The sequence below is a fragment of the Aphelocoma coerulescens genome (assembly GCF_041296385.1).
Source record: "Aphelocoma coerulescens isolate FSJ_1873_10779 chromosome Z unlocalized genomic scaffold, UR_Acoe_1.0 ChrZ, whole genome shotgun sequence".
Lineage (NCBI taxonomy): Eukaryota > Metazoa > Chordata > Aves > Passeriformes > Corvidae > Aphelocoma > Aphelocoma coerulescens.
The window spans coordinates 10,106,260-10,119,941 of NW_027184085.1; the positions used below are offsets into that span (position 1 = coordinate 10,106,260).

Here is a 13,682-nt window from a genome sequence, read left to right on the forward strand (position 1 = left end):
GATGTGTCCTGCCTGCCTGCAGGATTATCCCCGCTGTGAGGCTATCCTGAAGCTGCATTCTTTCAAAGTGTTTGCAGCTGCCAATTAATACTGAAGTGAATTTTGTGAATTTTTGTCCTCTGAATATCTGAATTCCAGTGGCGAAATTAATCATTCAGTTACTTGGGAGCTCCTTTGAATCATGTTTTGGTTTAGGAACATCACAATTATTTTCTTGGCAAGATCTGAAAAAACTCAGCAGTTTAGAACACACTAACATTTTGTGACGGGGACAATCTGACTTGCTAACAGGTTTGACTAATGGCAGTATGGTCGTTTTCATCCACGAACTATACAACACAGGTTAGAGAGTCTCAGGGTCCAGAACTGCTGCATGTGTCCTGAATATGAAATGCATGGAAGTTAATATATGTGAAGTACTATGCAGCGTGAATGTCTTACCAAGACTGGTGATTTGAGACTGGGGAAGTGCACTTGATTTGCACACAACCTGTCAGTAGCATGCTGGGGTGGGTATTGCCACTACATACGGTTTTGTCATCTTCTACTGAATGATTGCTATGTGCAGTAGTGGGACAAGAAAGTAGGAGGGAGATGGGCGATTAAGTCAGGGTAGAGGGAACAAGCAACTCTCCTGGTTCCGGATCTATTTTTGTGAAAAGCCATTCAGAAAACTGACTTTGCATGACACTGCTTCCCAGCTGATTGCTTGATTGTGCCCAAGGATTTGCAAATAGCCATAGTTAAGTAGATGACTTTGAGAACACTTCAGAATTTCCATAAATCTATGATTAGGTGATAAAGTGAAGGCAGCCAAAAAGCCAGCTCAGTATAGTGTGTTAAAACTTGGCAGTGAGTTTCAGTAATCATGCCCCTCATTTTAGTCAGCTATGGCTCATGATTTCTGGAGACCAGTGTAGTCTGAGGCTTAGGAAATCCAGAAAACTGCCCAAAGAGAGCCAAGCCTTAAAGTGGTGAGTGGATGGTGAGGTACTAATAGACCTCAGGTGGTGATGCAAGCATTGCCCTAACTGTACAGGGCTGCACATCATGTCCTGGGTTGCTTATTTCCAAGAAGTCCTCGCAAAAGCTCGATTTATTAACTCCACGTTTCTATGGTGTGTGAAAAGAACTAACCTTGCTCATAAATTACTTCAGATTCCATGCTGTAGATTGCCGATGAGTGTGGAAATGACAAAAAAGGAGATAGTCTCCTGGCATCTTCCCATAACATATCCATGATGCTTCTAAAAGTTAGCTCATCCAGGCAAGGGTTAAATTTGGGCATCTTCCTCACATTCAGATTTCTCTCACCATGGTGGGGTTGCACTGCTAAGCACTAGGGTATGGTTCAGGGGGAAAGGACCACTAAAATCCAAAGGAAACACACCAATATATCGAAGCTTTAAAAGTATTCTAGACAGTGAAAGTCACAGGAGTGAGGTTCAGATTTCTTGGTAACTCAAGGCCACATTAGCCATAAAACCTATAGAACAGGTTCTTGTAACAAAGCTAGGTGAGGTGGTAAATGTTTCTTTAGGGTGAGGCAGTTGCTGAGAAAGGCCTGTAAGGACAAAGAAAGGGAAATGCAAACCGAGGTGGTGCATATTGACTTACTGCTGCAGCCAGGCTTTAAGTCCTAGCTGGTGTGAAGGTTTGAGCCTTTCACTAAAGGGAGAATTTCTATTGTGTAGGCATAGATCAAAGGTACACAGATGTTTTGTCCTCCTTTATCACAGTGAGAGCAGGGAAGTGGGAAAGTACAGACAGAGGTGGGTGTGTTGTCCCTGAATATCCCTATTCCTGACTGGTGGGACTTTGTCCCTTCCCAGTGCAAAGTCTACAGGATATCTGTGAAGGGAGAAGAGACAAACTGATAAAGACTTGAAAACTCCATTGTGTGTGGAGTCTGACATCAGCTCTGGCAGCTGCTGAAAGGTGGCCTTCCTCGTATGAAGCAAGACTCCTGAAAAATGCTCAAACCAGCTTTGCAGGAACCTGGTGCTGAATCGTGGAAAGCCATATCTGCCAGTGCATGCAAGGGCATGTCCACATCGATCACACTACAACTTGCAGGAGACTTCAGAGGGCAAATTCCCTCCCAGAGCTCGTCAGAAAATACAGGAAATGCTAAACTGCAATGTGTCCCTGCCTGCCACGCTTCTCCAGCCATGAGGCCTCATTAGCTGAGCAGGAGGGTTCAAAAAATAAAACAAACTTTAAAACAAAGTGTAGTGCAGTTAACTGCAAGGGTTGAGTGTGAAGGTATGTACACTACCCACCAGCTCACAAAATTAGTTAGGAATGACTCAGAAACCAAGTGTGAATGAGTGGCATGAAAAGGCACTTAGAGCAGCACAGAAAAGGTCTCAATATAGGTCAGTAAAAATGAAAAGTCAAGTCCTAGTCCTGTGTTTATTCACAATGCAGACAGAAAGATCCTTCCTGAATTCAGAAAGAGGTTTGTCTGTGTAAAGACTGAGATAAAGTGGAACACAGGGTGGCAGGTGTGGTATAGCAAGATTTAAGGACTTTAATCAGTTTAATCTGTCTGCACTCTCCCCAGCACAGCTACAGAGGGAGCAGCCTCTCTGGGTCCACCACGATGGGCTCTCCATCAACACTCTGGAGAGGAAAATCTCTTCTGAAGGCTTTTAATGTTTGCTCTGATCCTAGTTCCTTTTTTATTTCTTTGGAATTTAGCACAGCTGCACTGGGACGTCATGAAGGGCTGTGAAAACAACTTTGAAATTGGCTTTCAGACAATAGGAGAGGAAATGCAAGGCCTATGAGTCAATGACAAATTTCATCTTGGATCAGGACCCAGGGTCAAACCAGAATTCTTTCATCAGGACCAACAGCAAGGGGGCCGCTTGGACTCGGGTCACCTGATGAAGTCTCTAGTGGAATAGGAGGGATGTATATAGCTTCCTATAGCCAATACACATTGCCCTGGGCTGGATCAGCAGCTGGGTTCTGAATCTCTTTGAAATTTAATTGGAGAGCAGGGAGCTCTGGTAGTGGGCTCAGACTCTGCTCCGCCTCCTCTGCTTGCATGCTTTGATCTCAGAAGGATGCCTGGTGGGTGATCCTCAAGCATCTTATCAGTGTGGTCAGGGTTGTGGCACCAGCTGCCCTCTCTGCCTGTCTCAACCTGCAGATGTTTCCCAGTGTCCCTCATGCTCAAGGCTGAAGGGAGTGTGGTCTGATCAAGTGAAAAATGGTCTCAGTAGTCCCTGAAGGAATAGCTACAGCAGCAATTTGCACTGCTCCTTCTGCATTGAGGATGGTGTAAGTTGGATTCATTCAAAGAGCAGTTGAGGCACTGTCAGGGAGCAGCCAGAGTGGGGCTGTGCTGGAAGTGGAGGTGATCCCAGTTCAGGCAGAGCTCTCACTCTGACCAGGGTGCAGTCCTGCAGCATCTGGCTGGCAGGGACAGGGCAGGATACTGGTGATGGGGTCCATCCTGACCATTTCAGACAAGGTGAGGTGATGAACCAGATCCAGGGCCCTCTTAGGAGCCCAAGCCCAGTGGCGAGAGACAGGAATGAACACAAATCTACAGCAGAGGTCCAAGGTCCATCAAGAAAGTAGAGCTGGATAGGTTTATCTGGGAAACTAGGACAGATGACAATCTGGAGATGGGGACTCCAGCATAGCTCAGGCGAGGACAGAAGGCTCATGGCTGAGCTTAAGTGAAGTCCTGAGCTCTGGACAGGGGTTGTGGATGGAGACACCAGTTGAGGTTAAGGCCCTCAAGGTATATTAGGGCCCTGAGAAGCACATAAAGATTGAGGTGTGCCAGGTATGATCTTCAGTGAAGTCCATAGACTTCTTTGGATCAAGTTGCCAACTCTTCATCAGATTAAGTCTCATGGAGAGAAAACTACTGCACTGGCTGGGAGTCTTGTTGTGTGAGACCATAATGAACCCAGTACAGTGGTTTGGACTTTGCTTCTTTGCACCACTCAACAGTGCTCTGCCCTCCTCTTCTTTCCTTCTTCCTGCCAGGCAGCAGCTTCAGGTACTGAGCCAAGCCAGAGGAGAGCATGGTGTTGTCGAAGGGGATGACTAAGAGACAAGACTTTTAGGCCAAGCACAGCACCTGTCTGTGAGCAACAGCATGAGGTTGTCCAGCCGTGCCACCCTGTGTCCTTTGCACCACCATGAGGACACTCACCACAGTGATGATTTACTGCTCAGTAATGGGGTGACACCAGACAGGAGGAGCAACATAGGAACACACAACCAGTGACCACACTTTCCTACAGATTTTCCTGAAATACCCAACATGTGATGAGATTCTGGAACTCAGTTCATTAGTGCTGTCAAGAGGGGGTCGAAGGTTACATATGTAAGACATTCCTGTCTTTTTCCTGTTTAAAAGAAAAAGGGGAAAAAAAAAAAGGAAGAAAAGAGAACTGTGCTTTGGAAATTGATGTTTTTGTTCCTGGTGTTTGGCAAGTCTTTTACTCCTGGGAGTTCACTTTTTTACAGGGACCTTTACAGGGACCAGATTAACACCATCACATCCTTTTGGCCTTTGTCAGTCTTCTGTTGAGCTGGGGCTGCTACCCACCATCAGGAATAAGTCAATGAATTTAGGAGGCTTAAAACTGCTCTGGTCTGACTGTTCCATACTCCCTGCAAAAACAAAGCCTCGGTGGTACCATATGCGCTGTTACATGAGTTTATTAAAAATCTTCATGAGCACATTCACAGCCCTGTGGTCACATTTCTGCTTATGGCTGCTGTGTGCTTTCCAATAGCACTGCTGCAGTTAAACAGAGTGCCATGGGATTCCACTTCTGCTGCCTCCTTGGTGAGGCTTTATCAAAACACCTGGGAAAGACTTCTCAGCTTCTCAGCTGTTCCATGGGTCTGTACCTTGTGCTACAGGGGTACCAGGGAAATTGCCAAGTGTTGTGGTGTAACACCTCCCTTTGAGGTCACCAAAGTCTTGCTAAAATTTACTTAGGGTTAGATTGTCTAGCTGCTGGAAACTATTGTGTCACTGAGCCAGGGGTATAAATTCAGAGGGTCAGTACCTTGCCAACCCTTTAGCCCCTGTAATCTAGCCACAAAAGCATCAGTGTCTCTTATTTCCAGTGACTTTTATGGCAAGGAGATGATTTGTTTGCTCAGCGAACTAAGGTAGGAGCCATCTGCTGAGTTTTGCTTGCTGTTGGACGTCACAGGCAGGCTTCTGAAAACACCCCCAAAGTAACAGCTCATCTGCCAGATCTGGACTTGTGTAACTGTGGAGAGATGAGCACTATTCTTAGGGACAGCATTTTGGTGGAGTCACACCTCCAGGAGGTGTGAATCTAGCCCCTGAAAAGAGCAGATGAGAATAATCCCTCACCCACAGACAACATTGCTCTGGTGTCAAGCTTCGCATCTGGAGAGCTTCAGGCTGACTGTGGGTAACCACGCTCAGACCTGCTCATTTAGGACACCGGTGCATGCAGGGACTGCCCTTGGACTACCAGAAGTCTATGGCAGATCTGGAAGTAAATTTAAAACTCCCCATCCCCATCTTTGTGCTTAGCCCATAGAGCTGCTCTTCCTAGATGTTGGTTTTTATGAATCTATAGGGAAACCAGAAGTTTCAGTAAGGCCTCTCAATACCTAATTGCTGTTAAAAGATTATTCCTCTCCATGACTTTTTCTCTGTGGGAGTGTCCCTCACTGAAGGGAGAGCATGGGGACAGTGAGGCAGATGATGTGTTAGAGGCATTGCTTGTGAAATGATGGCTGCATGTGGACTATTTAACACATTGCTCTGCTGCAGGCTCCCATAGCACCCCTCCCACCCCAGAGTCAGGTTCTGGTCCAGCTGTAAAAAGTGATAGGGTTTGATGATGTTAAGCATCACAGAATAGGATAAGATCAGTTGTAGAGGCCAAATGAGATTTCCCTGTAGCTGGCCAAGAGCCTGAGCTGTCAAGCACACAGCCCTGTGGTGTTGTCTGAAAACATAAATGATACCTGAGAGAACTGGGTTTGTTCGGACTAGAGAAGAGAAGGCCTCAGCTGTGGTCTTCCAGTACCTGAGGGGAGTGCATAAGAATGATGGAGAGGGACTTTTTACAGGGGCAGGTAGTGACAGGACAAAGAATGGCTTCAAGCTGAAAGAGAGTGGGTTTAGATTAGACATTAGGAAGATATTCTTTACTGTGAGGGTGGTGAGGGTCTGGCACAGGTTGCCCAGAGAAGCTGTGGGCCCCCCATCCCTGGAAGCGTTTATAGCCAGGATGGAAGGGGCCTTGAGCAACCTGGGTTAGTAGAAGGTGTCCCTACCCATGGTGTGGGGGTTGGAATGAGATGAGCTTTAAGGTCCCGTCCAACTCAACCCATTCTATGTTTCTGTGATTATATGATACCTTGCATAGTGCTTCAGCTGTATCTGTGATGTGGGAATGCAGAGCTTTGATTTGGAAAGGCTGAAATTTTCCCTAGTTTGTCACTGTAATTTGCTGTTGATATTCTTTCAGCCCCTGAGGTCCATGAACAAGTTATGTGTTGAATTAGAAATATTTATGGTAATTACAAGTTCTTTTTTTTTCTGGTGATTAGTTTTAATTATAGATTCTAGAGTAACAAGAAGATCCATGACAGTACTCCCTGTCCTTATCCTCAGGTCTAAAGTGCCCTGGTGTCCCAAAAGACAGTATGTGCACAACAATATAATGATCCTGAACAACTATGGAGAAAAAACGCTGGATGTCCAGATTCCTGCAGTTAAGCATTTGGAAGCTGTTATGTCTGGAGTTTTAACCATGCCTAATGGCAATAGGAAATAAAATGAATGGCTGTGGTTCATTCAATGATTTTCCTGACGTAATTAAAGGACAGAAATAGAAGGCAGGAATTGAAATAAACCACTCCCATTCTTTTCTTATTTCCCTCTGAGATTTTTGCAGGCAAAGATCTATAAACTTTATCTGAGTGTTTACTGAGTAATTTTTCCCATGTTATATGTGACCCTCTGTAATCTGTTGACGCACAAAGGTCAAGTCCCCTGCATTTACTTTTTCCTGCAGCAAGTCTTTTCTTTTTCCTTTAAGTAAGTGGCTGTGATACTTTTCCTCAGACCAGTGGGCAGATTTAGATACTTAGATCCAGTTTTTATCAAAAAATATGCTACTCTGTGCTTGGTGGACACAGTCTTGCCAAGTAGTTTAGTTCCCAGTATGCTGCATTTGCAGAGGATGCTGCTACTGCATTGCTTCTGTTTCAGCAGTGTCCATGGAGCCTGTCCGCAATGCATACCCCACAGCTAAGGATTTTGAAATAAACCAAATTTAACTATGTGTCACGGCATAGACAGAGTTAACCACACTTGCAGGTAGCTACATGATACCAGGAGTCAGGCAGTATGGTTTATATGATGATCACTGATAAATATCTTTTCTTGCTGGAGTGTAATCAACAGGAGGATTTGGCTAGTTCTTCTATGAAGGCTGTTTTCATTTCTTCCCTTTTAGAGTTTTACTCATTCGGGTTGTCCAAGGGATAAAACATTAATTTAATGCTGAAGAACATATGCTGTACTGTGTGTCTGAACATAGAGAAATCCAGTAACTGCCTAAAATGGAATAGCTTCCCCCACACGTACCTTTCAATGGTAACGTGAAATAATTGGTTTAGTGCTGGAAACATGCTGATGCATGTCAGTGTAGATGTCGAGATCCTGGATAAATGCATGGATAAGAAGTGGGCTGTGATTCATACTTAGTAGCTCCTGTCCTCCCACCAGCTTAGCAATATCTAAAAGCTATTACAAATACTGCAATCACCATTTTCTCTGCTGTTGAACCAGCATGTTTATTATGCTGGTTATTATGTTTATATCTGCCTCCTTGTGCTGTCACACCTTAGGTTTCCTGGAACGGCGTTAATGGGCATTGTGTGGTGAGCTTCTAGGAGGAAAAATTTAAGATGTTCTCCCAACAGGTGGCATTCATCCTTCCAGGACTAAACGTGGACCAGGGCCTGTTAAATTTCATATGAAAACATGGTTTAGCACACCTGAAAACTGAAGGGACAGCCCCAGCTGGTGCATCAGTATGATGGATTGAGCCTGTCTGGCTGGTGGCAAGTATTGGACGAGACTGCTCAGATCTTTGGGGAAGAAAATACCCAGTTCTGCAATATCAAGCTTAGGTCTTTCCGTGGTTTGCAAAAGACAGGGGAGCAGCCACTTCTTGTGGCTGGAGGGGCCGTCCACAATTAGAAAAGGAAACTGGAAATAGGGAACAGAGCTGCAGCTCACTTACTGAAATGGTGAGTTCTTGTATTAGTGGCTGTTTGCACAACACCACATCCAAATGATCTTTGTGGAATAGAAACAAGCCACCCCTTGAAGCTGCTGAGCTGAAGGTTTGCTGAATCAGCTGAAAATTATAATAATAATGTCATATCCTACTCCTGGGAGAACGTATAGCTCCTGTAGGGTTGTCCAGCTGATGGGTACTTCAAAGCATCAGACAAGCTACAGATGGTTGACCTGGCATGTGTTTTCCAACCCTGCTTTGTAGATGCTTACAGCAAAATTGTTGTCTTCTTGTTACTGTTCTCAATTTTCTTTATGCACTGTGTAAGTAAGAAGACTTTCAATAAAGGGAAGATGTTTTGAGCAACTACATGCAAGTTTACCTGCAGCAGCACTGGCATAAGCTAAGCATCATATTTTCACCCATTCCGAGAGGAGTTCTGTTTATCCAGGCTGGGCATGATTGTGTGGGGAAAAAGGAAATGTTTTTTGAGCTGCTGTTGGAAACAATGGTATTGCTAAATATAAGCAAATAAGTTGAAATGTGTTGTGCTGTAATTTTGTTTCCTGTTTTACCAATCCTACTTATTTTCATTTTTTTTCCCTACAGAACAATTCAATTAAAACATCAAAATACAATTTCTTCACTTTCCTGCCTCTCAACCTGTTTGAACAGTTTCAGCGAATAGCCAATGCTTACTTTCTTTTCTTGCTGATTTTGCAGGTATGAAATCACTGTGCTGTTTCCAGCAGGTTGTGTTCTCTGTTATCAAAGCCAGTCTATGTTTGATAGGTGTAATGAAGTGCAAGCTATATTCCTGCTGTGAATTAACATCTTAGTAAAACCTTACAGTACATAGAAAGTAGGGCAGAAAAAAGCAATTTTCTCTCTTACCTTTGGATATGAGGGTGTGAACTAAATGAAGAAAAAAAAGTTACTTAGTTTTCAACAAATTGTGCAACGTTTCCATGCTCTGCCCTACTATACCTTTGTGTCTACATCTGAGTGCTCCTGGCTGTCCTCAAGTTTGCATTACTTGTTCATCCTGTAGTATACAGCCAAGTTGTCTGTTGCCCATAGATTTTAAGGCAAATTCCACAGGCAGTTGCAAAGGAAGCAGCAAGAGGGACACATTTGTAACCTGTGGTGTTTCCGTGGGAAGGAAGGAGTTAACACCAGGAAGGCTGAAGGTTGTGGCTGGTTTGCATAAAGCTGGATATTGCTGCTCCCTTCTCCCGAGTGGGGAAGGTGTCCAGTATGGAGTGTGTCAGACACTGGCAGCACTGTTGAACCCTCTGGACTGTAATGGCATTGAGTTGCACTTTGCTCATCACTGTTGCTAATGATCCCCTGAAAGGTGGATGCACTGGATAAATTGATATCAAGATTTCTGCCCCTTTGCACCTTGCTGTGTACTATTGTTGAGTCATGTCAGCATACACACTGTCAGAAGGAGGGTATAATTTTGATTATGTTTCAAGCATGATGTTTTAAAGTTGACCATTTCACTGCACACAGATTTGCAAAATAACCCATTTGAAATGCTTTTTTTACAATTTCAGCTCAAAAAAGCATAGGTGAAATGTGGTTAAGCCTACAGGAAGCCATGTATGATCTTTTTTGCTTATTTACAGGGAATGAATTTTTGAGATTTCAGTGCATGTATACTTTTCAAGAAACCGGTGACGGTGCCTTTTCAGCTAAGCTGAGAGCACAGTTCTTGCGTTGTTGTACTGCACTCTAGCTGTTTTCTGTCAAATTCACAGTATTTCAAAGTACTTCCCTTAAATTATTCCACTGTGTGTTTTGCTGGGCCATCTAGGGTTGACTATATATAAAAGCACACAGCTTTTTCTTTACATCAAGGTAGCATAAAGAGGGCAGGCATTACATACTCCTCCATTTCATTTTTTTTCCTCATTCCATCCCTATGGGACTACTCCTGCATTAGGAGTGGATGTGATGGGCAGGCTGTGGAGACGCTGTCTCCCACTCCTTTGTCACACATCAGTGGGACATGCATATTCCAAGGTAGGTGAGAAGGCAGCAGTTGCAGCCTCTACAGCTGAGCAGGGCTATGGTGCCTGTAGGATCTGGGCTGTGACAGTGCATAAATATCAACTTCTCAGTGCACACGGACTTCACACTTCCCAGATCCAAACTGATGGACACAGTAATGCTGGTTTCACATTGCTGCCATCCCTAGTGCTTCTAGAAGAAGGGGAGAACTGTGTGGGAGTAGGACATCTCCCTCTGCATCACTGATGGCATGACAGAATCACCTTCAGCTCTTTGGTCCTCTCACTATTAAAGATGTAGGAAACAAAAACAGCTGTGTTGCTCTTGGGGGAGAGCAAGGTCAGCCCTAGCAACAGCTGAGCATTGTCCATTGATGCAAAATTTACTTCAGCAAAATGAGAAAAGTTACTGAAGCAAAGAGCAGAGGCTTTTAACAACTCTTCACAGCTGGTTTTGCTCAGGTAGCTCTGAGTCCCCCACAGCAGGCTTGCCCATGTCAGTACTTCCAAATAAATCCACTGGGGACTTTGCAAACCTAATTCTGCAAACAACAAGAAAGAGCAACTCACTACACTTTCTGGCAGTTCCATTTTTCAACTTAAATTATAGCTTGCTTTGTAAGGAAAACATGGGTTCCCTGGCTCTCCCACCTTTGAGGTGGTCACATAGCAGGGATACACGTCTGTCTTTAATCTGTATTCAGGTATCATAGAAAAATGTTGTCTGCGGCTTGATTAGGAAGCAGTGGTTTTCTAAACAGGCAGGAAATGTCTTAACTCAGATCTTTTCTTCCTACAGTTGATTCCTCAGATTTCCTCGTTGGCCTGGTTTACAACAGTGGTGCCCTTGGTGCTGGTGCTGGCTGTATCAGGAGTCAAGGATGCCATTGATGATTTTGTAAGATCTGTGTTTCTGACCTGTAGTTTGGAGTTGGCCCGTGATTCTTCAGCACAGTAACTGAAATAAACCACTTAAACACAGCCAGTGGCAGGCATTCAGAGAACTAGTCTGTGGCCCGGGTGGGGTCTGAGATTAAGTCCCCAAAATCTATAGTTTGTTACTTAAGAAGGAGCTAGAATTTCCCAATTACTGAGCAGCCCAGCAGCTCCATTGACTTTCTCTGAAACTACTCATCATGTCTGAAAATGTGGTGACTGATAGATATGTCTGGACTCAGGCACAGAAATTTTTTCATAGGCTTGCATTTTGGACAACTTTGTCATCTAGCACAATGTAGGTGGAGAAAAACTTTTGGTGGGAAGCAAGTGCTCAACCCACCTGTGATTTTTCAAACTTGCCCAGCTTTGGCCAAGGTCTTCTGCCATCAGTGCTAATGTCCAGTTGACTTCACAGAGTGATATTAGAGCTGAGTTTAGCATCTGATTTTCTCTCATTATTGAAATGATTTTGGTGTTCAATGGAGCAATGCCAGAACTTCAGTGGCCACTTTCCATACGACAGAAGAGGAATTAATTTCTCTGGTGTTTACAAACTGAGGTGGGTAGGACAAATGCCAGCTGAGTCAGGGCTGTGCTAAAGTGACGTCTAAGGCTCTACCCTCTTTCTTCTCTCCAAGAGCAAGCCCGACGTTGCCTGTTGCCCTTTGCAGTCTGGTTATGCCCTGTGCTACTGCTGTAAACATGTGCTGGACACTGACTCAGCTGTGACCCTAATCTGCCTGACCTGTTCAACCAGCTGGGTGGAAACCTGAAGTGTTAATGAACTGCCTATGGCTCCTGTGTGTTTGGTTTCCTGGAAATGCCTTTTAACCTTCTGATCCAATTTTCAGAATCGACACAAAAGCGACAAACATGTCAACAACCGCCCAGTCCAGGTCCTCATCAATGGCATGTAAGTCCTTTTTGATGTAATTCTGACAGGGAAATGTGTTTTTTTAGTAATATTTTTGATTTTGTGTGTGTGCGTTTGATTCTCAAGGATCACTAAACAATTTAAAATTGAATTATGTTTCACACCACTAGTTCATCATGCAATTTTGGACTGTGTGTCTGATTAATGAACCCTGGACACAGTACTAGAATCTGTGCAGGCATTATGGCTGTGACCTTGTGCTGACACAAACTAAAATCTTTCTCTGTTCCTGGATATTTATGTTTAAGTGGGAATTTCAGAGTCTTGTATTATTTTACCCCTTACCCCAGAAGTAACAAGCAAAGCTATCTTCTGTGTCCATTTATGCTCATAGCACTTGTTTTACATTAAGCAAAGCTAGGCATTATCAACAAGTTACTTCAAATTAAGAAGCTGGAATAGTTCCCACATACACTTCATCGTACTTTGAGTGTGTGTAGCACTTCTGGCTTAGATGTACCCAAAACATTTCAGCTGCATGCTTTGGACATTGTACTGCCAACACTGTTCTTTTCTGCAGAAAAATTAGCAGAGGCTTTGGCTTTCATGGCAGACAGATGTGCTGTTTACTTGCAGCTCCATGGAGTCCAGCTATGCGTAGGACACAGCTGTAGACAGCTGTGAAGTCTTTTGTGACTTTTTTCCACACTATAGATAGCAGTATATTGTGTAAACTCCAACAGATGATCAAACAGTTAAAAATATGAGTGGAAACTGAAGAGTAGGGACATAGTTTTTTGTGCTCTCTGCTAAGTAAACCAGTTTCTTTATTGTGTATTAGTTACTGTGTCTAGGAAACACATTTTGACACAGAAATTTTATATTTTGCCTTTTTCAAAAGCTAGAAACCACAGATCCTGCCCAACTCTGACCAACATTGAATAAGCAAGATTGAACTAAGTTCAAGCTTGAGCCCCCAGTCCTGTTTTGAGACTGGTATTTCTCACCTCTAGAATTTGCATACACAGCTATCATGACTTGGCTGTGTTGGTGCTTGCAGTTTAGCTGGCTGCCTGCGTGCACATCTGGCTTAGTGCTGTGAAGACTACTGCAGACATGGCTCAGACAGGCGAGTGTGCAGCCAAAGCACCTGCACTGACCTTCCTGACAGCTGGTTACTCTTACCCTTAATACCACTTGGAAAACCTAATACAATCTGTGGTTTTCCTAGGTGAAGTCTCTTACACAAAGCAGAGAGGGTTTTTTGAGACAATATGGCCTTTTAAGAGGAGGAAGGAAGGGAGTTGGCAGTCCAGAGACAAGGTCAAGGATAAGGATAGTGCACATGGACTGTGCTGCTGTTGTGGGGCTTGGTCTCAACCCATCATGAGGGTTTTTTTGTACTTTTTTTTTTGTACTGTGGTGTTCTTCCAGTTTAGTATGGATCAGGACACATCATGGCAGGCACGGCATGGCATCCCAAGTCCTGATGGCGCCTACAGTCTGGCTTCAGGAGCAGAGCCAAGTTTCCCACTTTCCCAAGTGGCGTTTGCTGTATGTGCCTACTTACTA

The 13,682-nt window shown here is 44.1% G+C and overlaps 1 protein-coding gene across 7 annotated transcripts in view; it reads left to right on the plus strand.

The window, feature by feature from the left end:
- Positions 1-13,682, plus strand: part of LOC138103547 (phospholipid-transporting ATPase ID-like) — an 85,109-nt gene that overhangs the window by 32,043 nt on the left and 39,384 nt on the right. For 6 of the 7 annotated variants that reach the window (XM_069001908.1, XM_069001906.1, XM_069001909.1 and 3 more), the window contains 3 exons: positions 8,889-9,002; positions 11,097-11,195; positions 12,088-12,149. In XM_069001908.1, the coding sequence (XP_068858009.1) occupies positions 8,889-9,002; positions 11,097-11,195; positions 12,088-12,149 (275 nt within the window). Of the gene's footprint in view, positions 1-8,888; positions 9,003-11,096; positions 11,196-11,874; positions 12,150-13,682 lie in introns of those variants that run through there. The other variant, XM_069001911.1, reaches the window with a different exon arrangement.